This window comes from Cavia porcellus, unplaced genomic scaffold (genome assembly GCF_034190915.1).
Source record: "Cavia porcellus strain 051 isolate PalLab524CR breed Dunkin Hartley unplaced genomic scaffold, mCavPor4.1 scaffold_18, whole genome shotgun sequence".
Lineage (NCBI taxonomy): Eukaryota > Metazoa > Chordata > Mammalia > Rodentia > Caviidae > Cavia > Cavia porcellus.
The window spans coordinates 39,454,701-39,482,646 of NW_026947501.1; the positions used below are offsets into that span (position 1 = coordinate 39,454,701).

Consider the following 27,946-nt stretch of genomic DNA (forward strand, 5'->3'; position numbering starts at 1 on the left):
GCCGGGGGCGGGACAGCACCGGAGGCTGGAGCGAGGCGTCGGGATGCAGCGCCCCGGGCCCTTCAGCACCCTCTACGGGCGGGTCTTGGCCCCGCTGCCAGGGCGGGCCGGGGGCGCGGCCTCTGGTGGGGGCGGGAACACCTGGGGCCTTCAGGGTTCCCACGTGCAGCTGCAGGGGCGTGCACAGTCTGGAGCCGTCAGCGGCACTGGAAGCACAGGCACCAGCTGCCAGGCCTCCAACAGTCTATACCCGGCTCGCTCGACGATGTCCAAGGCCGAGGAAGCCAAGAAGCTGGCGGGCCATGTGGCCGTGAAGAACCATGTGAAGGTGAGCAGCTCGGGGCGTGAAGGGTTCGTGGTGCACGCGCGGAGTTCTTCTGGGCGGCCTCGCTCTGGGAAGGTGGGGGCTGAGCCAGCGCGGAGGGTGAGCGCTTGGCGGAGTTCCCACCTCTCTTCCCTGCTCCTGACAGACCTTTTAGGAAGACCTTTTAGACGTGGAACCCGTGGGGAGTAAGTCCCCTAAAAATCGAGCCTTGCACAGACTCCTTGTCTTCGGAACACTTCGTAAAGTGGAGTCTTGCGGTGTCTAATGTTTGGAGTGGGGATTAGCGGCACTTGGTGCGCGGCCTCCTTGTCAGGAACTGGAAAATACTGAGCCTTGGGCTGTCTAGAGGTCTTTACTTCCTGTTACTCTGGAAGGATGTCGGAGAGCCGGTTTACAAAATGCTGGGACATTTCTCCCCAAACTTGGCGCGCGCGGGTTCCTCGGGGTCCTGGCCGGCGGCCAGCAGGGAAATCGCGGTTAAACCTCTTTTCTCTGACAGCGCCAGGTGGTAATTTGATATTTGGATGATGTCCGTCTTTAAGGTGGAACTGCGGGGTTGTCAGTGGATCGTGGCACTATTTTAAGTGGAAAGTGCGGGGCTGTTAGTGGCTGGAGTCTTAACCCAAGTGTGTTTGCTGTCATCAGTCAAGTTCATTATCTTAATTCTAGCGCCTGATCGGAAGTCAAGTGGAGTATTTCTGCATTGTTAACTTTTTGTCCCTGTTTTCTGCTTCTGAGGTAGTAGCATTATATTCTTTTTCCTCGATGCTTCTCCTACAACAAAGTTACAAAGACAAGATCCTTTGAGCTTCCCTGCAGCCTGGTTGTGTGGGAGGGGCCAGTGTGACAACCTGTGGCTCAGCCTGTTCTTTTGAAAGAGTGCCCAGACCCTGTCACTTGTGCCACTGCCTTTCCACGGGTTCCACCGCTGCCTTGTCCTGGTGTAGCTTTTGGTAGGGTTCGAGGAGGTTCCCAGAGTAAGTATGGAGAACACAACAGGCTCAGCCTTTCCTCCCTCCGGTTGCAGAAAAAGAATTTTCAGTAGTCAGTGACAGCCATGCCAGGGGAGGATTCATTTAGAAAAGTACATACTCGCGGTGTGGGTGTTCACAGAAGGAAGTACGTTTCAGTCTGGGGATTAGGGGTGGAAATCTGGAATTTGGGAATCTGGAAAGAGAATTTACAGATGAAAGGTGATGGCCCAGGGATTTGGGGGTTTCCTTAAAATGGATTATCTAGGATGTATATACTAGGGTCTGTTGAATTTACTCATTTGGAGGCTACATTAAAATGCAAACCATTTACGTGTGTTTGAAGCTGAGATACACTGTTCTCTTAATAGTACTCTTCCTTGTAATCCAGCATTCCAGAGGTTGAGGAAGGTGGATCATGGCAAATATGAGACCACCCGGGGCTACAAAGTGAGCCCAAGGCTAGCCTGAACTGCATAGTGAGACCTTGTCTCAAAAAAACAACAAAAACCAAAACAGAAAAACTGAACTTCCTAAAATGGGGGTTAGTGGGAGGGGGAGCACAATTTGTAAGTGAAAGCCAGGTTTATAGGATTATTGTGTACAAAACCCTTAGGAATTTTTCTTGGGTTTCTGTCCTGAAGCTTCAGTTTTTTATTAAAAATACAATTTAAAAAAATTTGTTTGTCCTTGTCTTCTGCTCATCTTTATTTCTTCTATGTCAGCTTGTGGCAACTGTTTAGCAATGTGATTTTCTATAGTGGTTAAGAGATATAATACAAAATGTGTAGTTTTGCCATAAGGTTGGAATTCAGTGCCACAGCTATAAAACATGGACAGTAAACTGAAGTTTTAAAGTTATTGTGTAATGAATTGTTAATAGATTGGTAAAATTATACAAATAGAAAAGTTCAAGATTAAACTTGTCCTATCATGTTACATTAATATTTGGTGGCACCTTTCTCCTTGACCTTTGTTTTATAGTTCCTATTTGGTTAAATAATCTTCAAATCCTCAGCTCAAGCAGGATTCCTCCTGAAACCCACTGGATCTCAGCCACATTGCAGGTTATAGGATGATCATGGGGACTCCCTCCAATTGGCCTTTTGGGGACACCTCTTAAAAACATAAGCTTTTCAAGTTTTGATTCAAAGGCCATTTCCTGGTTTTAGCTTTGCTTTAACTTCCTAAGGAGAAGGTTCTGAGGTACATTGTGTTGGTGTCTTATGTTCCACACTGCTGTGTTTGTCCCTCTACCCTGTAAAAGGGTAAGCTCCTGGAGGAGACTTAGCTTTATCTACATATGCTTACCCCAGCAGGAGTTGCCATTTAAATGGTTGCTGAATTGTCTGAATTGAGGACACATACTTGGAGGTTGTAGTTATTGGTGGCCCTTTGTTTAGAATCTTTGGGATGGAGGGTATCACAATTCTAGCCTTTTGGTGTTGCAATTTGGTGACCAGCACCATTTCTGGGAATGGAGAATCTGGAGAAATCTCAGCGCAGTCCTTTGTAGCCCCCAGATCTGTTTCTGAGGGTGTGGTTACCCAAAATGGGTTACTACACAAGACTGTGCTCTCCTGGTCTATGGCCTTACTGGTTTGTTCTGTGTACCGGGGCTTTGCTTTTTGACTGGTTTAGCCTGAAGAAACTTCTGGGCTGTGGCAGTGGTTCTGATTGTTTAATAGATGTAGTGTTTCCAAAGTTACATTAGACAAGGTAAGTTGCACATAGGACTTACAGTTTAAAAGGGCTTTCTATTGTTGGGCCACCTCATAAGTAGTCTTGACTATCTCTGACTGGCTTTGATTCCTGAGCCAGTCACTTTAAGACCAAGGTAGCAGTGATGTAAGAGGTAAAATTCCCAACCTACTTGATGTCACATGTGCTGAGTTTGTGTCCCTTGAATTGAATGAATTCTAAAGGACAAGGAAGGTTAAGAATAGGAAACATTTATAGAATAGGAATAGCTCCAGAAAGGCAGGAGAGGTCCAAAGTTTGTTGCCTCTAAGTCAGGATCACCAGGTAGGTTTTTGTGGGTAAAACTTTAATCAACCAATGAGATTACAAGTATCTCTTAGCTAACACTAATCTACCAGGGAAGTAGGGAAGCAAGGGCATGAATGACATTAACTTTATGATAATCTATAATCTTTTTATTAATGGGTGTGAGGGGGTTTATGATAATCTAGTCTTAGTGGGTGGGAAAGGGTTTGTGGTAATATTTAGTCTTAGTCTTAGTGGGTGGGAGAGGGTTTATGGTAATCTGTAGTCTTAGTGGGTGGGAGAGGGTGGTCCAGTGAGATAGTGATCTATTTTTATGGAAAATCTCAAGGGAGGTACCAAACAGCATAATCTTAGATTTGTGTTTATCGCTTAGGGAAGCATGTGAATCTGGTTATTGTGATTTCAATCTCAAGGTCTTCCCTTCTTCAGATGCACCTTCAGCCACAGTGGTGATGTGTTCCCATCTCCTGCACTGACGCCCTCAAGGGCCTGTTAATTTGTGTCTGTAGTAGCAGGATTGATGGTATAAGAGCTTTGAGTCTTAACAGGTACCTGCAATTCCTACCCTTTTGTAAAAGCCAAAGGAACCTTATGTAGACCTTGTGTGACTCAAGTTCATCTTGAGTAAATGCCTGTTGTGGGAGCCTATGGGTGACTGGAGTTTATGGATGAGCTTGACGGTGAGGAATCTGGCAATCAAATTGCTGTGTGACCAGGTTCTCAGCTTCAGATTGTTCCCAAACATTGAGAAATCAAGACATCTTCATTGCTTCGAGATTGTCACATATTGAAATATTTAGCCATGTTGAATGTCTTCCTGTTGTAGTGTCTTGCAGTGATGTTACCAAGACCATTGACTTGTCTTAAAGTCCTGGGGATTGGGATTTGCTGAGGCAGCTAAATGACTGTTGAATGTGTTGAGACTGTTGTGGGTGGAATTTTGATCAGGGCACATGCTGCACTGATGGCCTAAGCCCTTCAGTGCACTTGGAACCTTTGAGTAGTAAAAGTGGTTTTCAGCAGATTAAGAGGATAGGCATCCATGGAGTTTGTAGTTACATAGAGGAAGCCCGACTACAAGCATTTTTTGTTACACCAAATGTGTGGCTGGGGATGTTAGTATTTGGTTTGTGGGGTTTTGTTTATTGGTTTTTAATACTCAGTTCTCTCTGTTGTCACTCTTTTTACTGTTCTTTAGCGTTAGCTGTAGTGTAAGAAGGATCATAGTAAGCATGGGAATCAGGACTTTACTCCTGGAGTTTTATTCCTGAGGCTTTGTCTTCTAGGGAGTGAAGCGTTTGCCTGTGGCTCTGTTTGTCCTGAGGGTTTTCAGGACTTTCCTGTTTACAAAGAAAACTTCACAGTGGGCTTTTCCTTACCCAAATGAATTGTTAATCAGTTGTTAGAACTTTAAAGAAATTTGACATGCAATGATGTTTCAACAAGTCTAGCCTCCTGAAATTGGTTAGATTTCAGGTACACCAGTAAGTAGTGAGACTTAAATAAGTGAGATTTGGTGTGTTTGTGTGAATTGATCATGCTAAGATTTTTTTCAAAAGGTAGAATCATGATACAGACATAAAGTGCACATATTAAGATTTTAACTCCTGAAACTAATGGGGAACTGGAAAGGATATTAGAACCTCTTCTCAGATGTCTCAGTCCATTTTCCTGCTACAACGACACCGGAGACTAGGTGATTTGTAATGTACAGAAATGTATTGACTCACAGTTCTGAGACTAGGACATACAATACCAAGGTGCTGGCACTGGCAAGAGAGTCAGTGGGAGATGATCGATAGCTATCAGTAGTATCCACGGTCACTAGTTCCACCAGTAAGGGATCCTCGTGGCTACTCACTTCCCAAAGGGCCCACTTCTTTGAGACAGCCTCTAACTTAAGATGGTTAGATTTAGGAGCTTTTGATGGTTTGAAGCCATGTACATTCTGTAGAAACTGAACTTTGCATTTTGATGTTTTCTTGGGCTAGTGATACATGGCTGGATAAGCTCCCAGAATGCTGAATAGCTATGAGGGGCACGTCCCAGTCAGCCAAAGGTCACACAGGAAGAAGGAGCCAGTGCTTTGTGGTGTTGCTAAGTTGTTCTGTAGGTCACATGTGTTTTTGACTGAGTGTTTCAACTTCTGGTGGGTGTATAGACATAATTTTGTTGTAAGTCAAGGAACATCTGTCCTGTTACGTTAAGAGACAGATGAGGAGTAGACAGCCGGGCCTGTGATCTAGTTGCATGCTGTGCCACTCTGATAAGAGTTAAAATAAGAATAGTCAGGGAAACTAGGACTTTGGCCAGGGAGGTCTGAAGGCCCCAGAGAATATAACCTCAGGGAGTTACAGCCCCTCTCTACTAAGTTCTTGAATTTCAAGGAATCTGAAAATACAGAGTAACCAGTTTTTGTTTAAAATCTCAGTTCCTTTTGAACTGTGCCTGTGATTAATGAGTTTAGAGAGGCTGAGTTCCTGCTGACCTTTTTAAACCCCCAAAGTTGCTTGTGACTGGTGGTCACTAACCAATTGAGCCATTCCTGTGTGAGGGACCATGAGGCACCCTCCTTCCCATCCCAGCCCTTCCTGATACTTTGGACAAGAATTATTTGCTTTGTGAAAAATTTTCCATAAGTTTAAGTCTGTCAAATAGCATATAGTCTTGTGTGATCAGCTGATAAAAGCAGGTTTAGCATTCTATTGAAAAGATTCCCAGGAACATCTTATTTCAATTTTTCTTTTCAGTGTTGAATTAATACTAATACTAAAGTATTAGAATTGTAGGTCATAAGAGATAGTTGTGAGATATGTCTTTATATTAACATTTTTTCCCCCTTGGTACCAGGGGATTGAGGTCACAACCTCACATTTGCCAGGCAGATGCTTATGCCACCAAGCTAAATTCCCAGCCCCTGTATTAACATTTCATGAGTCCCTTTGGATTGGTACTTAATAAATGCTAGTTGCTTCTTCAGTTTTTTTTCTGGTTCATATTAGTTCCTGGCTATTTGGTAATCCCTGGCCTTGCTTTGCTCTTTGTAGCTGAACTGGTCTGCTCATAGGTTCCTTCATCCTTGCAGGGTTGGTATTGCGACACTTGTTTCTTGTCCTCTGTGCTCAGAAAGTGCTCTACATCTATTGCACATCCTTGTTACAGGTGAAGACTTTATCTTACGCTCCTTGCTAAGCTTTTACTTGCCTCAAACAAGGACTCCCTTGGCATTAATTGGACCGATGCTGATTTGTCCTACTATTTTGAAGTTAGATTAGAACCTTCTGTCTTTCGTTGGCCTTGTTCTGGATGGGCCTGATATGTTGCTGAGGTTTTCTGTGCTGTTGCCAACTAGAAGACACTGCCTTCTAAATAAACATAAAACTTGTGTAAAAAGGACTGGAAGCCAGGAACCCCAACTTTCCACACTCATCCAGGCTCTGTTTTCCTAAGGCCTTTTCTTTCTGCCCTCACTGGGGTTGACCAGGGATCTTCTACAGTTTATCTGCAGCTGTGAAGTTGGTATGTGATATGTTGAGCAAATTGTTCCTTTGGCAGAATGTAAGGAGGGAGTGGTGACGTTGACAGTGTCAGCAATGAAAACAGGAGGGCTCTGTTAAGTGCATACTGGGCAACAGCGTAAAGTACAGCTTTGCGCTTCAGTGGTGTGTATCTGTAAAATAGGCATAGAACCAACTTTGCACTTGTTTTGGTGAAATGCAGTCATAATAATTTTCGTAGCTCTAGGTAGGAAAAGGATAAAATGGAATAAAGAATGATATTCTTTTCTTCCCTTTTTTGGCAGAATAACCAAGTACTGGGAATCGGAAGTGGTTCTACAATTGTCCATGCTGTGCAGCAAATAGGTATGTTCTCAGCTTGTGCACTTTGCACATGGCGGCAGGGGTGGGAGGATGGGGGCTCCAGCTGTGCAGAGCAGGGGAGCAGGGGCTGCTTGTCTGAGATTATTTGAATGTTTCTGCTTTTCTCTGGGGTGGGATTCATGGATCCCTTCAGATGACTTTGGGGGTACTCTTGCTTTTGTTTACTCTGTTCAGCTTCTGGGGTGGGTGATGGTGGGGGTGGAGATGGTATACAAAGCAGGACTGTGGAAGGAGATAGAAACAGTGGCCGTGGTGGTAGGAAGGTGGGTGAGAACTGACTGAGGTCCCAACAGTTTGTCGCATTGCTGGTGCATTCCCTCCATGGCCCTGTGTTTGGTCTTGGGCATTCTGTGAAGCCTGTGGGTTCCTCAGGCAGCCAAGGTGAGGTCTTAGTGGGTTTGCTCTGTCCACAACCCTGGAGTAGATGTGGGCACTGGGTTGGGTTGTCTCTCTTTAGGAAAGGCACAGGAACATCTGCCTTGTGGCTGCCCAACAGGTTCTACCGTTCCTTGTCTGTGTGAAAACAAAGCCCCGGGAAAGGTTTACTTAAGTGCAGTGCTGGTGTCTTCCAGGTGCCAAGGGGCAGGGCCCGGGAGCAAAATTCAGGTTCACCTGGTCTCGGAGAACTGGTTGTGGACCATGGCTTCTGGGATCCTGCACAGGGCCGGGCAGGGGCTGTAGAGCTGTTTACCTTGCTACTTAACCAAGTATGTGGAAATTACTGTGACTTCATGAGTGGCACTAACTTTCCAGGGTGCAGATTAGAATGACTTGAAATTTTAATGAGTTATTTCTTTAGGACATACGTATTTTCTTTTTGGTTTCTTTGAAGCAAAGTCTTGGCTATCTACCCTGGCTGGCCTTGAACTTGAGATCCACTTGCCTCATGAGGGCTTCTGCTGCTTGAATTACGTACATGTGTCACTATGCCCAGTTTAAGACATTTTTAAAAGTTAAACTTTCCTGAGTGCTTAAAGTGAATATATAAGCAAAGCCAAAATGAATAAACAAAATCTCCCTTCTCAAGATCCTCTGAGACCTACAAATTGTATTTTTATTCAGTGCAAAAGTAAAGTTGTAACTTTATCTTGGAAAAGACAACTGTAAGATAGTGGTTAGTAAGACTGTAAAGCTAAAGTGCCTAGGATCAGATCCACTCCAGCTCTGCCCCTTTACTACTAGGTTACTACTGCGTTACATACTTTCCTTTCTGTGCCTCAGTTTCTCATCTGTAAAATAGAGATGATAATCCAATCTTGTCTCTTGGGGTAAACACTCATTTATACAAGGTTCTTAACCTGTCTCCAGCCCACAGCAACGGCAGGCGCTAGCATCACTCTTGCTGTGGTGCCCGCACTTACCCTTGTTCCTACTGTACCTGTTACTGGTTTTCATCTCCGGGCAGAGAGGGACACAGAATTTGAACAAAGGGAAAGGAGATAAAGTGAGAAGAGTGAAAACTCACCACTCTACTCTGCCTTTTGTCTTCACAGCTGAAAAAGTGACAAAAGAGAATCTGAAGGTCGTGTGTATCCCTTCCTCCTTCCAGGTGAGTCCTGCTTTCCGGTCCCAGTGTGAGCCCTGCTCAGTCTCAGGTTCCCTAGGACGTGGGCACCTGGTTCTGAGTTGCAGGTCAGGATTGTTCTAGGTGAGGAAGCCAGGCATGGAGAGGAGTTTGTAGATGGATTGTTCTTTGAAAATACGTAAATGTGCTCATCTGTTAATCGGGGAAAATATTTCAGTGGATCTTGAGTTTGGGCTCTGGAGTACTCAGAGGTGATTGCATGATCTCTGTCCTCAAGGAGCACAGTCTTAGCCCTACTTATCCTGCTGATGGGTGAAAAAATTTGAGGATAAGAGGAATTATAGGAACTGGAAGAGGAAAGCAGTGGAGCCATTAAAGACCAGGAGAGATAAGGACACAAGAGCAGACAGTGAGAACAGGAGGGTCGGAGATGTCTGAGTCAGTCCTTTGACTCGCTAGAGAATTCTATTTTAAATGTCTTGGAATTTGCCAGGGTGTCTGTCTTCCGGTTTTTAATTGCTGTTGAGGAGCTTCATACTATTGTGATTGTGAGCCTTTGTATGAAATGTATTTTTAATCTTCTCAGAACCACATGCCCTTCAGGGATCTTCCTTTAGTATGCTGAAAACACTGTGCACAAATGCTGAAAACACCGTGTGCGAATCTGGTTGTATTCAGTGCGATGACAGCAGAGGCTTTAAAAATTCTTATTTTTTCTCTTTGGGACTGGAGACTGAAATCAGAGCCTTTGTACATTTCCAGTCTTCTTCCCACCCCTGCTTTTTAAAAAATTTTATTTCAAGATGAAGACGGTAAATTGCCCAGCCCCTCAGGGTGCTGCGGTTACAGGTGCGTGTCAGCTTGCCTGGCTCCTAGATTTTTTTGTTTATTCCTGAGACAAGGTCTTGCTTAATTCCCCAGGCAGGACTTGCACTTGTGGTCCTTCTGCTTTGGCCTCTTGGGGTGCTGGCATTATAGACATGTACCACCACACCCAGCTTTGAAAGTGCTTTTGCACAGGGTCTTGGTCTCTCTTGGTTCTGGAATATTCTGCCACCGTGTGAACAAGATGAGACTAGCTGACTGGGGGATGAGAAGCGATATGGATGTGGTTCTAGGCAGTGAGTGGGGCCTTCTATACTAACACCTAGTTGCAAAGATTATCCAGTTTGTCCATGGAATCACGAGATTTATAAATAGGTGCTCTTTAAAACCTCTGATTTTCAGGGGTAGCCAGAGCTCACCGAGAGAGAATACTCTTGTCTTCAGTTATGGTTGCCATAACTGAATAGTCCTAAGACTATTTTTCCTTTTTCAAGAATCAATATGCTGCTTTGGGAGGGAAGTCATGTTCTTAAGCAGACTTTGCACCAGCCTTGTGTAATTGCTGTTTCTAACACCACTTCCTGGATCTTTGGGAAGTTGCGCGATGTTGATTTGGTTGCTTTGTAGCTACCTCCAGTACTGGCCTGGTACATCCTCCTTATTTCTGCTGCTCACCAATGTTCATCAGAAACAACCAGTAGGATATATTAATTATAAGGAGGTTTATAGTGATTGGGGCTGCCTAGTCTGGCAGTGGCTGTCTGGAGACTGGAAAACTAGGGAAGCAGCTAGCTGACAGCTTTGTTGGAGAAGCTGAAAGGCTCAGATCTAGAGGACCAGGGATGCAGGGCCAGTCTCAGGCTCAGGCTCATGACGGCCTGGGGCCCCTGGAGAGCTGCATTCAGAGACTGTCCCTCACTGTCCCCGGGGTGAAGCGTGTACCCAGCGTGAACTCCCCATGCCCCTGATGTTACCTTCCACTGGGCCCCAACTGTTCAGGACTGGACTTAGCCCAGCACTTGGGTGACCCAGAGCCAGTCTCCCCTGGATGCCCCAGAAGTGTGCTCTTCCAGGTTTCTCAGCAGTCCCGCAGCCCAGGCAAGCTGACAGCCAGTATTAACTGTCACATGCCAGCTTTTAGAAGTTGCCGATTTCTTTTGTGAGATTTATACCTAAAGTTTTAAAGCTCTTTTGGAAAGTTGAGCTATTCAAGTTGCTATCTTTAGAGTTTGTGACTTTTTAAAAAACAGCAGTCTCTTTACCACCTGTTTTTAGTGGTAATTGATAGTACTGTGTCTAGACTTGAAAACGCTGGCCAATTCCAGTTAATTAGGTGGAGTCATTTGAAGTTCGGATTCACTTGTCTGGTTATTCTCCTTACCACACTGCCCAAACTTTTTTTGAGTTACGTTTAGTCATATATTTATGCCTTACTTGTGTTTTCTTTTTTCTTCTGTTTCTTTTTTTAAAATTTATTTTATTGTTCCTGTTTTCAGAGACAGGGTGTTGCTAGGTGGCTCAGGCTGACTTTGAGGTCACAGTGTAGCCCAGATTGGCCTGGAACTCCATAGTGATCCTCCTGCCTCAGCCTCCCAAATGCTGGGATTACAGGCATGGACCACCATGCCCAGCCCATGGCTCTACTTTTAAAGCAAGTAAACCTAAAAGGATTTAAATGATTTGGTAGATTTTGCTTTTAAAGCCAGAGATTTTTAGAAGAGAAGAATAAAGCATTTGCAAGCCTGGTCTGATCTAAGCCCACATCAGCTTTTATTATTCACTCTGCCTTTATTTCCACCTCGGTTAGGTGATGAAAGGAAAACGCACCATTTTCAGGTTTCATTGTGAAATTCATGGGAACAGGAGACCATTTAACTCGCCTGTCTTGTGCCACCGTTTCGCGGGGGACAGCCGTGGGAATGCAGAAAGTTGTTGCTTCCTGTCTTCAGGGGCACAAGCTTCGCTTTCCCCTCACCCCGCACTTTGCGGCCCCTGGCCAGGAGGGGGCGCACCGTGTTTGCTGCACCTTTGGGAGACCCCTCAGCCCGCCTGCGGGAGACAGCTGGGGGCTCGCAGGTGCTGCCTGGGTGGGCTCCTCAGGCTGCCTTGTGCTGGGTGATAGGTTGTGGCTCCTGCAGTGCCGTGTGGAACCCAGCATGTTAACCAGAGCAAGGGACCAAGGGACCGTGGCTGAGTGAGATGTTTCTTCTCTCCCAGTTCTGAAGACCGAAGTCCAAGATGGAGATGCTGGCAGTGTTTCTTTCTGAGGCTGCTTCCACCAGGGGCTCTTGTCTCTAGTGGAGCTTTTGGCACAACACCAAAAATAGTTATCTGACTTTCCAAGAAATCAGCATAAGGGTTAACAGCAGACTTTCTTAATTAAGCAGGCCAGTTTCAGTTGGCATGGATGATGGTGTTCAGCTTTAGACAAAAAGTACAAGTGATTCTACTGGATTATTTCTCAATTCCTATATGTACTATTTATATTTTTACCTTCCCCTTTATATTTCTCTTTAATAAAAACAAAACCATGAAGGTTTAAAAATTTTTATTTTTGTTTTTGGAGACGGTCTTGTGTAGCCCAGGCTGGCCTTGAACTTACTACCTCAGCTTCCTGAGTGCTGCGATCATAGACACATTGTCACCATGCCAGGCAATGAATTTTTTTGAACATTTTATTTCAGCTTTTTATTCTGGGAAATTTTAAATTTCAGCAAGGATAAAAACACACTGAAATAAATTTCAGAGTACTAATCATGAAGTTTCAATCGCCAACTTGTGGCCAATTCTGTTTCATCTGTACCCCATTCCTTTCTATCCCCATTATTTCAAAAATAATTTCGAGGCATAATTTTATTAAATATACTTTGTTATGTTTCTGAAAAATAAGGCATCTTCTATCACAACAATGTGTTAAAATTAAAATATCCTTAATAACATCAAATAAAAACAGGGCTCACATTATCCTTTAAATTTTAAGTTTGATTCAGAATCCCAGATAAGACCTACATGTAACAAATCCTACGCATAGCATTTTATTCTGAGTGTTAGGAGTTTTGATTAAAGGCTGGCCTTGGTTATCCTCCTCCTGTCTGTTTCCTTTTCTACTTCCCTCTCCCCACACCTTTCTTTTGTTCTTTGTGATGTGGACTCAGTGCCGCTCATAGGCCAGGCAAGCTCTGTACTGCTGGGCTATACCCCTAACTCCAGTCTCTGGCTTCTTACTGAGAAAATTTACCAAGGCCCTATGGCAAGTTTATCTAATCTTAATTGACACATAATTTTATGTGTAGAGTGCAGTGTGATAATACATATGCACAATTTGTGATGATCAAATAAGGGTAATTAGCATTTTTCTTTTGGTTGGGGCCTTCACAGACTTTTCTTTTTTTTTATCGGTACGGGGGATCGATCACAATGACCACCTGCTTGCAAGGCAGGTGCTTATGCCGCTGAGCTAAATCCCCAGCCCTATTCACAGACTTTTCTTACTATTTCAGACATAGTAGCTCTGAACTATAATTATTCCTCTGTAGAACACTTGAATTTATTCTTTATGCTTCATTTTGAAGGAGGACCAGGGGCTCTTGTCTCTAGTGGACAGAGAGCCCTGGGCATTTGGCCTGCTTAGTTTTTATTTACTTAGGCACAGAAGCAAGCAAATGGGGTATCAGAAGATTAACCTGCCTCTATTTGTAGTATATGGCCAGGTAAACATTTGGATCTCAGCTGTATTGGCTAGTCCCTGGATCTTGGAAAGTTCCAGCATGTGTGCACTTCCTAGGAGGAGCACAGCCTGGTGTTCTGTATGCTCACAGAGAAGGTCATTTAGGTCTCAACTCTCATTATCTGATCTCCTCTAGATGTCATGTATTTTACCCAGCAGTGGGGAAGTGAATAAGGATTTTTTTCTTTATTGTCTGAATAATTTTTCATTGTGTTTATATCCTACATTGTTTTCATCCATTCATCTGTCAGTGCACACCAAGTTGATTCTAAATATTAGCTGTGGTAACAAGCACTGCCATAAACACCGGAGTGCAGGTTGAACTTTGATATACCGATTTCCTTTGCTTTGGGTGTGTGTTCTCTAGCAGGACAACTGGGTCAGGTGGTAGTTCTACTTAATAAAGAAGTTCTTTGCTTTCCACAGTGGCAGCACTGGATGAGAGTTCTCTTTTTTGTGCATTGTGTTCTTGAAGATTAGAACCAACATCTGATAACAGGACCTAACTGCCTGTTTGAGGGGTACGGTGAAGGATAAAATAAGAAAGGGACAAATTTAGTAATGCATAGTAGGGGGCTGGGAGGTCAGTGCCTTAGGATGGGCAAAGACCCAGATACTCCAAACCAGCCACTGTTGGGTGTGTATAATACAGTGGGTGTATATAGTGATAGGAGAGGGTAATGAAGGTTCAGAGGTCAGTGACACTGCAGGCAACAAATAATCCTAGGATAACTCAAGGTGGGGATGATCTTATGCTAAGAAGGATCTTGTTTGAGAGTGTTTTTTTTCATCTTAGTAGTCTTAGTGGATGGGAGAGGATGGCCTATCCCAAGAGTTATGGGAAGTTTCAAAAGGGTGATACCATGATCCCAAGCCTCCATTTATCCTTTAGGGAAGTATGAAAAATTAGCTATGGGGACCAGGCCAAGGTCCCTAATCTCCCAAACAAGTGTATGGTGAAGGTTTAAATAAATGAGACAAGTGATGTGATTTTAGGGCTCCAGGAGGATCAAAATCCACTAGCAGAGTTCGAGACTGGCGGCTGAGACAGGGAATGTCTTTGGGCAGCCAGTATCTATTCAAATTTCAAAAACAAGGAGTTAGAGTAGAAAGTGAAAACTGAGCAGGACCTTGGGAGTGGTTCAAGGACTTTTCTAAATATCAGACTATGTTAATTTAGGAGAACTATCTTATGTTAATTTAGAAGAATGTTAGAAAATCTTCAGGTTAACTTCCACTACAAGAGAGAAATGCCTGCAGATGCAGTCTCAATCTTGTTAATGGGGGTGGAGTCAGGTGTCCTCAGCTGTAGCCTTATCTTGCCCTTTGAGACATCTCTTTGCTCTGGGTTGGCCATGCCCTGGCAATGCCCCAGCCCTGCGTGTGTATTCAATTTCCATCTTTAACAACTCCCAACAATTAGCCATTGTGACTTTGTGGTTTCTAATAACCTGAGTATTAATCACAGGTACTTTTCAGTTTAAGCAGGAAATATTTTAAAGAAACGTTTTTGAGGAAAAAGTTTTCACTCTTGGTTTCCCTGCACACTATAAGTAATGATGTGAACACAGACCCTCATTGTGTGGATCTGGGTGGACCATTGCAGAGTCACACAGCATCATTCTTTTAACCAGGACTCCTTCTTGGGCCACCTGTGAGGCCTGTCACTAAAGTAAATGGTATGCTTTCTAGAAGTTAGAAATCTCTACTAGTCTGATGTTCTAAATTTGCAAGTTCCTCACTTCACCATTCCAAAAGTCTTGCCTCTGAATATACTTCTTTCCTTATTTTTCCTCAACAGTGTGGCCTCGTAATCACTGTCAGTTCAACCTTTTTTGTACTATTGCAGTGTTCTAAAAACTTTGAATTTTTTGTTCATAGAAAAAAATTTTAAAAACATGTATTGCTGGAAGTTTTAAGAGGCTGTGGCACTTTCTGAAGCAGCAAATCACGGAATAGGTACTCTTAACATGAATGTGGGCTTCACTGTGTGCTGTCTGCCTTCTCCAGCTCCTGGGCTGGATTCATTGACAGGCAGTTTTGCTGTTCATGGGATGGTAACTCTTCTTGGCAGAGCAGGATGAGATTTGAGAAGAACCATGGGCCGGGCTTACTCTATTTGATAAATACAAAAAAGGAATTCTGAGAATCTTTGCCATGCATTCAGAGCAAATGGCTACAGGAGATTTTTCTTGTGCTCCCTAGGCCCGGCAGCTCATCCTTCAGTACGGATTGACCCTCAGTGACCTGGATCGACACCCACAGGTAAGAAAGCAAATGAGCAAGCAAGAGACTACTATACCTTTCTCCTTTTGTGACTGAGTCTTGCTCATGAGCTCCATTACCTTGGTACTTAGAGGAATCAGACCAGTGAGTCTTGCTAACTTTTCTTCTGGGATCCTGATTATTAATTTTGCCTAAGGTCTTAAGTGGCGAGTGGTTTCCAGTTGTGCTGTGAGCTGACCCTGAGGGCTTGGCTTGAGTGCAGTGAAGGAGAGTAGAGAAGCCCAGTGCTGGTCCAGGGCTGGCTTTCTCTTACGAGCAGGCTATGGAGAGGAAAGGAAGGTCATCCTTTGAGGTGACCACACACATTTGGAAAGTAATTAAGTTTTTCAGGAAGGAACTGTTAAACACAGGGGCAGAGCAGCCAGAAGTGATGAGGATGACTGGCATCACACATCTACTAGCTAGTGCTTTCTGGGTCATTTTTATGTATCAGGTATTGTGTGAAATGCTTTTCCTGTATTAAGATCTTTAATCTCCAATACCCTGGATTGTGGGTAACATAACTGTCCAATTTTATGGTTATAAAAAAGGCACAGAGAGGCTAAGTCATTTGCTGAAGGCCATACTGTAAGTGCAGAGCCAGATTTAGAACCAGTGCACTTCTGTTCAGGGCAGTGCTTATAGTATTTTGAGGGAAGAGGTGGTTGGAGCTGAACTATAAGGCTGTGGGGCAGTGGCAGGAGAGGACATTCCTGGGAGGTAAGGTCTGTGAATATTGTGCGTGCATGTGAGCAATGCCTAGTTTTGGGGTATGATTTGGACCGAGTGAGTGGGATGCACTCACTCACTGTGCATTGGTGCATAGTGGACCAAGAGAATGGGATTTGGTGTGGCCTAACCCAAGGTACCCAGGGGCCTCAGGGTTAGTCAGAACCATGGGAGGGCTTATGGGAGTTTCTGTGGGAAGAGCTGGGGCACAGGCTGAATCAGCTGTCTATAGCTGTGAGGAACCTCCTTCGGGCTGAAGGTGGGCTCCCAGCCAGACAGAAAAGGAGACACCTCCCAGGTCCTGGAGCAGTGCAGGCTGCAAGTTCAGGGTGGGAACAGTGGTGCCCTGCATAAACTTTCTGAGCTACACTGGCCTTGTGGAGTACCTGCAACACGAATAGGATGTGTCTCTTACTGCTTTTAAAAATCAACACCAGAACTCTGCACATCCACACAGAGTACCACGAGGGATGAGAAGGCCAGCTTCCTTGGTTCTGATTTTTGAAAGCAGAATTAACCCATTTAATGCCCTTGACTACTTTGGGACTGGCAGTGGAGCCTCCTCCTAAGGGATGGGGCAAGACCAGGCAGTTGCTTTGGCGGGATCTCTGTGGGACACCTCAGGTGGTTTCTACCTCGGGAACATAGCCACTGTGCCAGCCTTTGAATCAGTGTTTCTCAGCGTTTTCATTGACTCCATTCCCCGTGGGATTTAATACCACAGACACCCTGTTCTCTCTCTATATCCTGTGGCCCTTTTGAGGCTTGAGTATGATAGGGGTTTCTCTGGCCTCACTCTGCAGCACGGGGCAGATTTTGCTTCTTAGGGAGCGATGCTACCTGCACTGGCAATGCATGCTCTTACGGTTAAGGTCCCAAACATGGAGCTCCTTTCCCTGTGACCCTCATGGAGCAGCCTAATATTTCAGAACCTGAGGCCTTGGTGAAGTGGGAAACTGAGGCTCACTAACAGGGTTGTAGAGAGCTCCATAAGTTGTCACTGCATAAACAGGCTCGGTGCAGTGGCTCAACTCCTGAGACGCTCAACAGTTTTGTAACTTTGCTTCTCCCAACACAGATTGACCTGGCCATAGATGGTGCTGATGAAGTAGATGCTGATCTCAATCTTATCAAGGGCGGCGGGTGAGTGTTTCAGGAACTTTAAAGACTGCAGTGTATCTGGAGTAAAGCAGATGGAATTTAGAATTGCCAAATTGTCACTGCCCTGACAATTTGTCTTTCTACTTGGACCTTATGATCTTTGTGTGTACTTGACGTTTCTGGTGAGTCATGTCAGTCTAGTGGGTGACTGGGAACCTTCTCCCATTGGGTAAGACTATACACCTTATGTGTTTCCGCATTTTTCAGCTACTCAGACTAAAAGTCTGAGTTGTTAGCTCTGTGGGCGTTGCATTGTGAGCTTTGCCTTGGAGCTGCTGTTAAATCTGTGTTTTGGGTTGTGATTCATTCATTTGGAAGCTGTTTACTGGGTGTTTAAGTGCTAGTTTCAGGAATAGGGACTGGTGAGTGGAAAAGGTAAAATCCTGATTTGCTGGTTCTTAACAGTCAAGCAGATTAGTATTGAATGACAGTGTTTAGAATCACACTGTAGTTATTGTCTAAGATTTTCATGAATTGTGTAACCCTCCTGGCTGCAGCTGTGAGGTCGTGTGGCTGGTGAGCAGCAGAGATAGGCTGCACCACATCTGATGATTCAGTGCCTGGGGCTCTCTCCACTCCATCACCCTGTCATGCAGTCCACAGGGCAGGCTGTTCAAAGCTGGCCCTTATCAGGCCACGGCCAGGATGTGCTTTGGCAAACAATGCTTCTCACATGCATCTTGGAGGTGGCGGTTCCTGTCCTGAATGGGACACATTGTCCGCTTTCTAGGTTTCCCCTAGACACTGACTAGAGTTTCTGTGTCCATTTACTAGAGGCAGCATAGATGGCCCATGCAGTTCAGTTTCTCTGAGTAGGACTGAGCACATTTGGTGTTCCTGTATCTGACCATAATTCCTAAATTCAGATTTTTTTTTGCTTTGCCTCTTTACCAACCTTAGGGGCTGCCTGACCCAGGAAAAGATTGTGGCTGGCTACGCCAGTCAATTCATCGTGATCGCTGATTTCAGGTAGGGACTGGGTGTTCTGAACTGCCTGTTGATTTCAGGTAGGGACTGGTTGTTCTGAACTGCCTGTTGATTTCAGGTAGGGACTGGGTGTTCTGAACTGCCTGCTGATTTCAGGTAGGGACTGGGTGTTCTGAACTGCCTGCTGAGGTGTCTCGGGGCCTGCTCCTTACCCTGTACATAGAGGAGGAAATGGAGGGACTGCATAGCTTTCTCTGGCTGATGGCACAGATTCAGGCAGTGTCTGTGAGGGCTCAGTCCTGCTTGAGTGCTGAAGCTGAGTATCTCTGATTGACCACAGCACTCTCATGCAGAGCCAGGTCCTCCAGTGCAATGGTGTGTTTACAGGGAGGAAGAGAAAGCAGTTTGTGGGCCTGTTAGCAGAGCTCATCCTTGTGTCATGGCTTGAGTATTACGTCTTCCCAGGAGTCTTCCAGGCTGCAGGGTGGCCCTGCCCAAGGCGGTGACTCAGTGCCCAGCTGCTTCTGGGGTCAGGCTGCACACATGACTCAGTGAACAGCCTGGGGCTCCCAGGCAGGTGCTCGCTCTTTCAGGGAGTCTGAAGAGAGGCCTGGGCTGAGCATGCTCACTACAAGAAAGTATGTGTATGTGTTTATTTAGGAAACATAGCTGTGGGAATAACATAAGTGTACTTATAAATACATTAAAATAAATAAGGCCCTGGGGTTTAGCTCAGTGGTGCAAGTGCTTTCCTGATAAGTGAGAGAGGTCCTGAGTTCAATCTCCTGTGCCAAAAAAAGAATGTTTATAAACAACCATATCAATTTTAAACATTTTTATCACATTTATATTAAATATCTCTGAAGTAGTAAAGCAGCCAGTACCTTTAAAGCCCCGTGAACATTCTTCCAGTCCCTTGTTTTATCCTCCTACCGTCTAATTAACTCCATTCTGGAACGTAGTGTTCATCTGTACTGTTAAGTTGATTTAATTTTATTATGCCTTTTGAATATTTTTGCGCAGGAAAAATTCTAAGAACCTTGGGGATCATTGGCACAAGGGAATCCCTCTTGAAGTCATCCCAATGGCCTACGTCCCAGTGAGCCGAGCTGTGACCCGGAAGTTTGGGGGTGAAGTTGAGCTTCGGATGGCCGTCAACAAGGCAGTAAGCAGCCAGGAGGTTTCTAAAGGCCTTGCAGAGTCCATGCTGCTCCTGGCGGACCCCTGGAGCCTTTGTTTATTTACTGTTTGTTCTTAGAGATCTGGATTCCTTGTCTCTGTGTTCCACCTGATAGTACGCTGAGACCTACTTAGCACAGCGCCTGTCTCCTCTATGAGAAAGGGGAGTGATTGTTTCTTTTTGTCTCTTGGCTTCAGACATTTTTCAGGTGATCTGACCTTTGTACCCTAGGCCTGAGTCGCCTGATGAACAGCTGACAGATGGCTTTAGAATGTTCCACATAGCAGATAGTATTTCAGGCTTCATGGTATAATTTTTTCTATTTTCTCTACTTCTGTGCAAACAATGTGACAGAAAGAAATTTTTCTTGGGTTACACGAACTGTATACCTTCTTCAGGTATACAGTAGACCCTTCAGTCCAGATGGTTCTTTTTAGCTTCTAAAATGGGTTGCAGAGAACTTTGTCTGTATATATTTAAATAAGCAATGGTAAAATAATCTGAAACAGAACTATAGTTCTGTGTGTAACTGTGTAGAAAGTTAGGAGGACTAAGAACAGAAATGATTTGTAGCTGTGCTCTGATGTTTTCATTTCCACCATTTTCCCCCGCTGTGTCAAATGTTAAGCTGCCACAGACCTGGTCCTGATGATCATACTGGCTCTGACGGATGCCGTGTGGCTGACTTTGCAGCTGTAGCTGGAGGCCAGGAGGAGGGTGTGGAGTTTCTGGGGTTCACCCTGCAGGAGCCCCAGCTCTCAGCCGCCCTGAGCTCCTCTGAGCTTGCACTCCTCTTCCTGCAGTCTGTTTCTTCAGTTTTCTCACCTGTGACTTTGGTGCTCTGTGCGCATTTGTGACTGCCCCCTGCCTGTGTGACCTCTGACCCTATCTCCTCTGCACCCTGTCTTTTTTTAAAAAAAATTTGTGTTAGTGCCTACTCATTTTATAGTGTATTTTGTTCTAGTGTGGTGTATTCATGTATATGGTTGATAAGTTTTGATCATGTCCATCCCCCATTATCCCTCTTACGCCAGTGGTCGTCCCCCTTTTTACTTCATGCCATCCTTTTTGGAGTTCACACATTCCCTGTCTCTTGATGGACTTCCTGATCCATCAAGGTGAAGCAGCGTTGCCCTAGTTTATGTTACTGATGGCACTTAGTAAAAGGTTTTGAGGTTTTGAGAACGTTGTGCCATGTTGGTAATCGCTCTGTAAGCTATCTTACGACATACACGTCACTGTCCCCCTTTGCAGTTGAGAGACATGAGGCTCACAGAAGGTGATGGTTCCTTTCGGTTCCATTCCTGTGTGGCATCAGTTCTCAAATCTGAGTCTTTGTGCCTCCAAAGCTTTGCTGCCTCCAGCCACTGCCTTCTAAGAGGTGCAGAGTGGGAGTGCTCCCTGCAGCCCACCAATCTGTGTGCTTGGCTCTGATTAGTACCTTCACTGTCTTGTCTTTCTCTGCCTACCTGGGTCTCCATCCTTGGTCAGTGTGCAAAATTATCTTCTAGGGTCCTGTGGTGACAGATAACGGGAATTTCATCCTAGACTGGAAGTTCGACCAGGTGCACGAATGGAAGGAAGTGAACACAGCTATCAAGATGATCCCAGGTAACCTCAGTGCTCTTCCTAATTCCCTTCCCCTGGCCGCTGGAGGCACAGCACGGTCGGCTTTTTAGGCTTGGTTGGGAAGCTGAGTTGCATACCATGTTTGGGATGGTAACTGGAACTCCTTTCCCCCGAAGGATTGTTGTTACTTAGAAGTTTTGGTGTGTCTTCCAGCATGTTTGAATTGGGACAGCCCTGGGGCTGATGGAGGTCAGAGAGAATGTGCCTTGACATAAGGTCCCCCCATCCCTGGAGGCCTTTTCTTCTAGGAGCTTGACTGCAGACTCTTGGTCTTGCTTAAGCAGTGGGAGAAGATGATTCAGTTGACCCCTCTCTGTTGGCTACACATGGGCACAATGTCAGGGCACATTGTGTAGGATGCTCTGATCTGTAGCTCGTGGAATCTGTCCCCAGGAGAGCTCATGTATGCTTAGGAAAGCTACGTGGCAGTGGGGGAGCCATGCCTGCTGATAAGGTGGAGGGTGCTGTTTCTTTAAGAGGAACACGAGGCACTTAGAACACAAGGGATGCTTCTTTTGGAAAGTGACACAGTTCTGTGGGAGAGAAGTGACAGGGGCATATCATTATCATGTAGGTGTAGTCTAAACACTGAGCTAAGTGTTTCAGAAGGCTCATGGGTTCCCCTGTGGGTAAGCTGGGGGTGAGGGGAGTTGTAGCCCCAGTTTGTTGTTGTTGTTGTTGTTGTTGTTGTTGTTGTTCTTTTTGTGTTTTTGAGTAGGATCTTGACAAATTGCTAGGATCAGATTTGGAATCCTGCTTCAACTTCCCAGAAAAACTCTTCAGTTCCACTTTAATCTTCTGTTGCCCTTCATTACTAGATTTTTTTTTAAATCAAAGATGCACAGATTATCTTTTTTAAGGGATAACTAAGTTGCCAGGAAGGTGGGAAAGATGAATGTGGAGGTCACTGGCAATAAAACCCAAAAATTTGCTCCTGACAGTAATGCAGACCAGGGGACCCCCTAGGAAGCTACCCTTCCTCCGTAGGTTAGTTTCCTGTGCTTGGGGTGAGAGGGGAGGGGGTACCCGTCTGGTCTGTCTCATTAGTCCTCCCCTGCTGAAAACATAGCACTGCAGGTTTGCTGGAAAGGAAATGCTGCCCATAACAGCCCTGGCGGCCATGTGCTTTCAAAGGCTTAGTTCCTCAAGGTGCCTCCCGGCTAACTCTAGGCAGTCTCAGAAGGCTCTGAGGGCCTGCAGTGGGCTTCCGTCCTGGTCTGGAATTCCTGCAGACACCGTGTTCTTGTCTCAGGGCTGGATCCCTGTCCCCTGGCACACCATCAGGCTAGGGATTCTGAATTCTCTGTTCCTAGCCTTCGAGGAATCTTGCCTGTCCCCTCGCTCCCAGAGAGGCTGTCCTTTAGGGAACTCTCCACAGCCTGAAGGGCTGCAGGAAGAACCATGTGCAAATCCGTGCAATTATTACTGCTTTTGGATTAGGCAGTAGTGATTTTGCTTCGCATTCAGACAGTACAAACCACAGAGAAATTGATCAGTTTGATGATCAGATAGTTAGATGAAGGTCCTTATCACAGATGAAAGGTCTTTATCACAGGTACTGCCAGATGAAGAGGTACACTCACTTTAGGAGTTGGATGGCCCATGTTCTGTTTCTCTGCGTGTTTAATCTTGGAAAGAATTTTTGGTTGGTGTACCACTCCCCCACACCTTTGTTTTCTTACTGTTAAAAAATGCTAGCTGTGCTTCTATTTTACATTGGCCTTCAAGCTTGGGCTAATCTCTCCAGGGTGCTGAGGAGTGTGCTACCTGTAGAAATGATTGTGTAGGTGGGTTTCCTGATGTGCCCGCTAGGGGGCTCTCTTGCATTCCTCTGGTCTGTATTGGCTTGCTGACTCTGGAAGTGTTCCTACTTGTTTGTAGAGACCACATCTGAGGTGTCCAGAAGGTTTTTTTTTTTTTTAAATTTAAAGTCAATAAAAAGTGGAGGCTACCTATTAAGTCACATAGTATGTTATTAACAGGTCCGTTGGAGTGGTTTGTTGTCTCCTCTTTCCTTTTCCTAGTTGTGCTCATTAGATGCGCTGTTGGGCCAGCCTCACAAGAGGAGCAGGACAGGGTTTCCTGTTAGCCCAGTTGCCCCCATCCCCGGTACATCTGCATACGTGAGGACACTCAGGGAGCAGGCGCTCTTTGATGGTTCCCTCCCTTAGCCGTGTTCACTTCCGGCGTCCTCTTCCCTTTCCACCTGCCTTATCTGGGCCCGGGGAGTAGTCACCCTGGAGCCCCACTCAGGTGGCTGGCTCCAGGATCATGCCTTAGACCTCTCCCCGCTCTCGGGCTCTTTCTTTGAAGCCTTTTTAAAGCCCATGTGACTTTCCAGAGACGGTGGGGCTTGTGCTGTCCTCTCACCTACAGGAGGCTCCAGGGGCTGGGCCAAGCTTTGTGTTTGGACCTCCACCTTTGAGTGACTCCTGCCCCTCTTTATGAGCTTATTGAGACCTGCCTCTGAAGGTTTTAATTTTATCCTTTTTACCTTGTTGAAAATTAAAAAACATGACAGTTTTTCCTGTGAATCTTATTCTTTTAAATTTTTTTTTAAAGATAGGACATTGCTGTGTAGTTCAGGCTTGAACTTGTGGCAGTCTTCTCTCTCAGCCTCCTGCATCCTGGGATTACACACATGCCGCACCACATCCAGCTCCCAAGGTCATCTTTCCTACCCCTGTCTCCCCAGGCAGTTTTTTACCTTGCCTAGAGGCAGCATTTTTGTTATCAAGTCATCTTTTTTGAGGTGGTTTCATAGATACCCAAGTTCAAACTCCCCTGCAGACCCCTTTTTATCTAGATGACATCACACTACATGTAAATTCTGTTCCGATCTCTTGTTTTTGTGTTTTGTGGGAAAAGGAATAAACCCAGGGCCTTTGCACTGAGCTACATCCTCAGCCCTATACTGGTTTATCCTTCTGCCAGCAATATATTCATCTCTGGCTTCCTCCATGTGAATTTCATGAAACCTTTTTATTGGTAACTTGTTGTGTGCATGTGTGTGCACATGGTGCATGTATATGAACTACAGTAGACACAGTTTCAAAAAGGAAAAGCACTACTCTGAATACCATTTTTGAGAAAAACCAAAATGTGGCTCATTCTCGTTGCTGAATGGTATTGCATTGTGTATAGTTTATCCAATTCTACTCTTAATGAGCATTTGGTTATTTTCAGTATTTAGCTATTAGGAAGAGTGCTGCTACTGGGTGTGGTGACAATTGTCTGTAATCCTAGCACTTGAAAGGCTGAGGCAGGAAGATTGCTGTGAGTTTGAGGCCAACCTGGGCTACATGATGAGTTCAAGAACATGTATGAACTACATAGACACAGTCTCAAAAAAGACAAGTGCTACTATGAATACCTTAGGATTTTTTTAAGTGACCATCTGATTGCCTGTCTAGGAGTAGGACTGCTGTGTGGTTAGATGTGAACATTAGATGTGATTAACAAAATAGTGAATTTTTAAAATTTTATTTTAAAGAGAATAAAACCAAACAAAATGAAACAAAATAAAGTCAATCAAAACAAACAATGAGAGCGATACAGGATGTCAAAACCAAGGTAATAGGAAATCAACAATGGCTACCGTAATATAGCTGTCCATACCATCAGACATAATAGGTTCGAACAGAACAAAACAGAATCCAGCCAAACCAACTAAACAATGAAAATACAGGACTTTAAAGCAAGGTAATAGGAAATTAACCATAGCCATCACCTTCCCTTTTTAGATAATTCTTTGTTTCACCTTCACAATATAATAATGTTTTAATTAAAAATTTTTATTACAGTAAAAGACACTGATGTAATCCCCTTCAAAATACCTCCTGCTTAGAAAACACTTATCCTGTCATTCTTGGTACTTTCTAAAGAGGTTTTGAAGTCTTGTTTTGTGAGCATCTTTAGTTACACCATTGTGGCTATCTCAGTGTGCTGACTGAATTCAAAGCATTTATATGTCATCATCGTTTTGAGTTTGGGGAGGATCCCGAAGTTGCTCGGTGCTACATCGGGTGAGCAGGTGGGTGAGGACACGCTGATAATTCCTGTGGGCCTACCTTTCCGCTGGATGGCTCTCGGCAGCAGTATTCACTGTACATGTATTTTTTGGTCACACCTTGTAAAGACACTTATGAAAGAAGACTTCTAGAATTTGCATCATAAAGTAGCAAGGACAATGGGATAAGTATTTTTGAAGTGAAGGGGAGAATTTTGAAGGAGATTATAGGAATGTTTCTTTTATTGTAATAAGTTCATTGTACATTTTGATCATAGCTCGTGTGTTCAGTTTTAGAAATTGTACTAGCAAACATTTGCCAACGTGGCTTTGCTGTTTGCCCTCCCCACCGGTGAGGCTGCCTTTTCAGCCTAGCTGGCTCATTTTGGTGAGGATACAGCAGGGAGGCAGAATGGTCATTTGTTTTCACAGCGTCCTCAGTTCCAACATGGTGTGGATCTCAGGAGACACTGCTAGTTCTCCCCCTGGAAGGGCTGCAGTCTGCCACCCTGCATCAGCTTACCAGGGAGGGGAGGTGCTGGCTTGGCTTCCCAGAGTCCTAAGTTCCAACATGGCGTAGATCTCAGGAGACACTGCTAGATCTCCTCATGGAAGGGCTGCAGTGGGCCACACTACCGCCGCTTACCAGGGAGGGGAGGTGCTGGCTTCGGATGGCTGTTTCTTTAAAGTACTTGTCTTTCATTTTTCTGTTGGATTGTCTGTTTCTTAGTGACTTGAGGACTTTTTAATGCATTTTGATGTGTTCTTTGGTCATGTGTGTGCTTTGCAAATATCTCTTTCCACTCGAGGAAGTCTTACAGATCTGGTCATGTGATGGGAGATAACTGGGAGCAGAGCATGCACACAGCAGTTATGTGGTGTCTGTCTGGAGGATGACTTGGATATATCAAAGGGTAGCGAAGAGCAACCCCTAGAGTGCGTGAAGATGACCATTCAGGCAAAGGGAACAGCACCAGCAAAGGTGCTGAGGTGGGACAGAACTAAGGGACAGGAATAACAGCACTGTGGGATGGGGAAAGAGGCCACAGGAAGAAATGAAGGCAATGGAATCCGTGCGCTGCCCAGTGGGAGAAGGCTTTAGACTTGTCATTTGTCCAGTGTTACGTACGCTCTTTGCTTCCAGCCACTCTGTGGTGTTCAATCCCCCTCTCACCCTGGAAGGCTGAACACTGAGGCACTCTGCATCCTCTGCCCTGCAGGTGTGGTGGACACGGGCCTGTTCATCAACATGGCGGAGAGAGTCTACTTCGGGATGCAAGACGGCTCGGTGCACCTCAGGGAGAGGCCTTGCTAACCCTGCAGGGAGCAGAATGCTTTCTTTAGGCTCCAGCATTCCAAGGTGGACGTGGTACCTCCTGGAGCCTTCGCCTTAACGTGTCCTGCTGGGTGGACAGCTGGCTGTGGGCAAGGGCAGTGGATTAAACCCAGTCTTAAGTATTGTTATTATATGTCTTTTTTAAAAGAAAGCTTTAAACATATATATTTTTACTATTAAACATACTGTTTTTTATAAAGTAGAACTTGATTTCATGTTTTGTATAAAATATTTATCAAAAAAACAAATTGGAGGGGAGGAGGGGGATGGGATGGTCTGACACTTCTGAGCCTGTTGGTTGAGGTTCTGAACATTGGCTTTGCTGAGATAAAAAGCAGAACTTTCCTTTACATTGGTGAGATGAAGGCCCTACCGGCGGTGACCTCCTGATGCCCTTACAGGAAACTGTTTACTTGTCTGCCACTTTGTATTTTGTTTTGTTTGTTCACTTAGGTAGCTTTCATTATGATCACGCACAATTCCTGCTTACATTTTAAGATCAAGTTTACAGAAATCTGAGGAGAGCAGTGCGGAGTGTAGGGACTCCAAATAGGAATTAGCAGGGCGTTCTCTGCTCCCTGCTGTTGGAAGCCGTTGGCGGAAACACTTGCCCAAGCACCGCTATGAAATGTGAAGTACTTGTTTTTTGTTTTCAAATGATTTTCTTTGTGTTGTTTTTGTTGTTGCCCCATTAATGTTGCATGGTTCCTTGTCAGAAGCCGTCACCTATTTATGTTGTTTGAAGGTTGAAATAAAACGTTATTATGCCATTTTGACTCTTTGTCTTTACTATGGAATCTGCAGAGATGGAGATCTGGCCCCTGCCAGTCTATGTCAAGTAAGGAAGGGGTGGAAATCTTGTGCCACAGACTCGGGACTGGTGAACGAGGCTTTTTCTGGAAGAGTTTGACTTCTACATGAGGGTGACACAGCTAAACAAAATAATGGAATCAAACTTCTTTAGTCATGAAGGCTGCAGCACAGTAAAACAAGGAAGCCGAGCTTCCCTTTTGGCCTGGGAGGCAGCAAACTGTCCAGGGACAGCTCAGTAGGCAGGGAGAGGAAGGGTGTGACCAGCTCTGCGATGATTCTAGATCCAGACGGGCCCCAACAAATCTATATAGGCCAGCAGTTCTGTTGTTAAGGCCTTTATGTGAAGAGCCCTCCTTTTCCCCATGCTGGTTTTGCAGTGTTTGGAAACTCATTTCCTCAGCTGACCCTGTTGGGAAGCTTGAGCTCTTAATTAAAGCACAGAATAAAAGTTAATCAGGACTGGGGCCTGCAGAGGCCTCTCCTTGCTTCCTTTACTCCTAAGTCCCCAGGAGCTGTGGCACACGTGGTGGGGAAGGTGTTAGTGTTGCTTTATTTTTCCTTTAGACTTTGAGTCAGATCATTTTTACACAAAATTGGGCTCTACATCTTAGCAGAGAAACCCCAGCAGAACAAATT

General features: G+C 45.0%; 1 protein-coding gene across 1 annotated transcript; it reads left to right on the top strand.

Annotated features, from left to right (window-relative positions):
- Rpia (ribose 5-phosphate isomerase A) lies at nucleotides 1-27,267 on the top strand. The gene is made up of 9 exons (XM_063229700.1): nucleotides 1-328; nucleotides 7,106-7,166; nucleotides 8,678-8,733; nucleotides 15,467-15,526; nucleotides 17,334-17,398; nucleotides 18,317-18,385; nucleotides 19,367-19,508; nucleotides 21,035-21,134; nucleotides 26,382-27,267. The coding sequence occupies exons 1-9, from the start codon at nucleotides 44-46 to the stop codon at nucleotides 26,474-26,476; spliced, it is 933 nt and encodes a 310-aa protein (XP_063085770.1). The 5' UTR covers nucleotides 1-43; the 3' UTR covers nucleotides 26,477-27,267.
- Nucleotides 27,268-27,946: the final 679 nt, after the last annotated feature.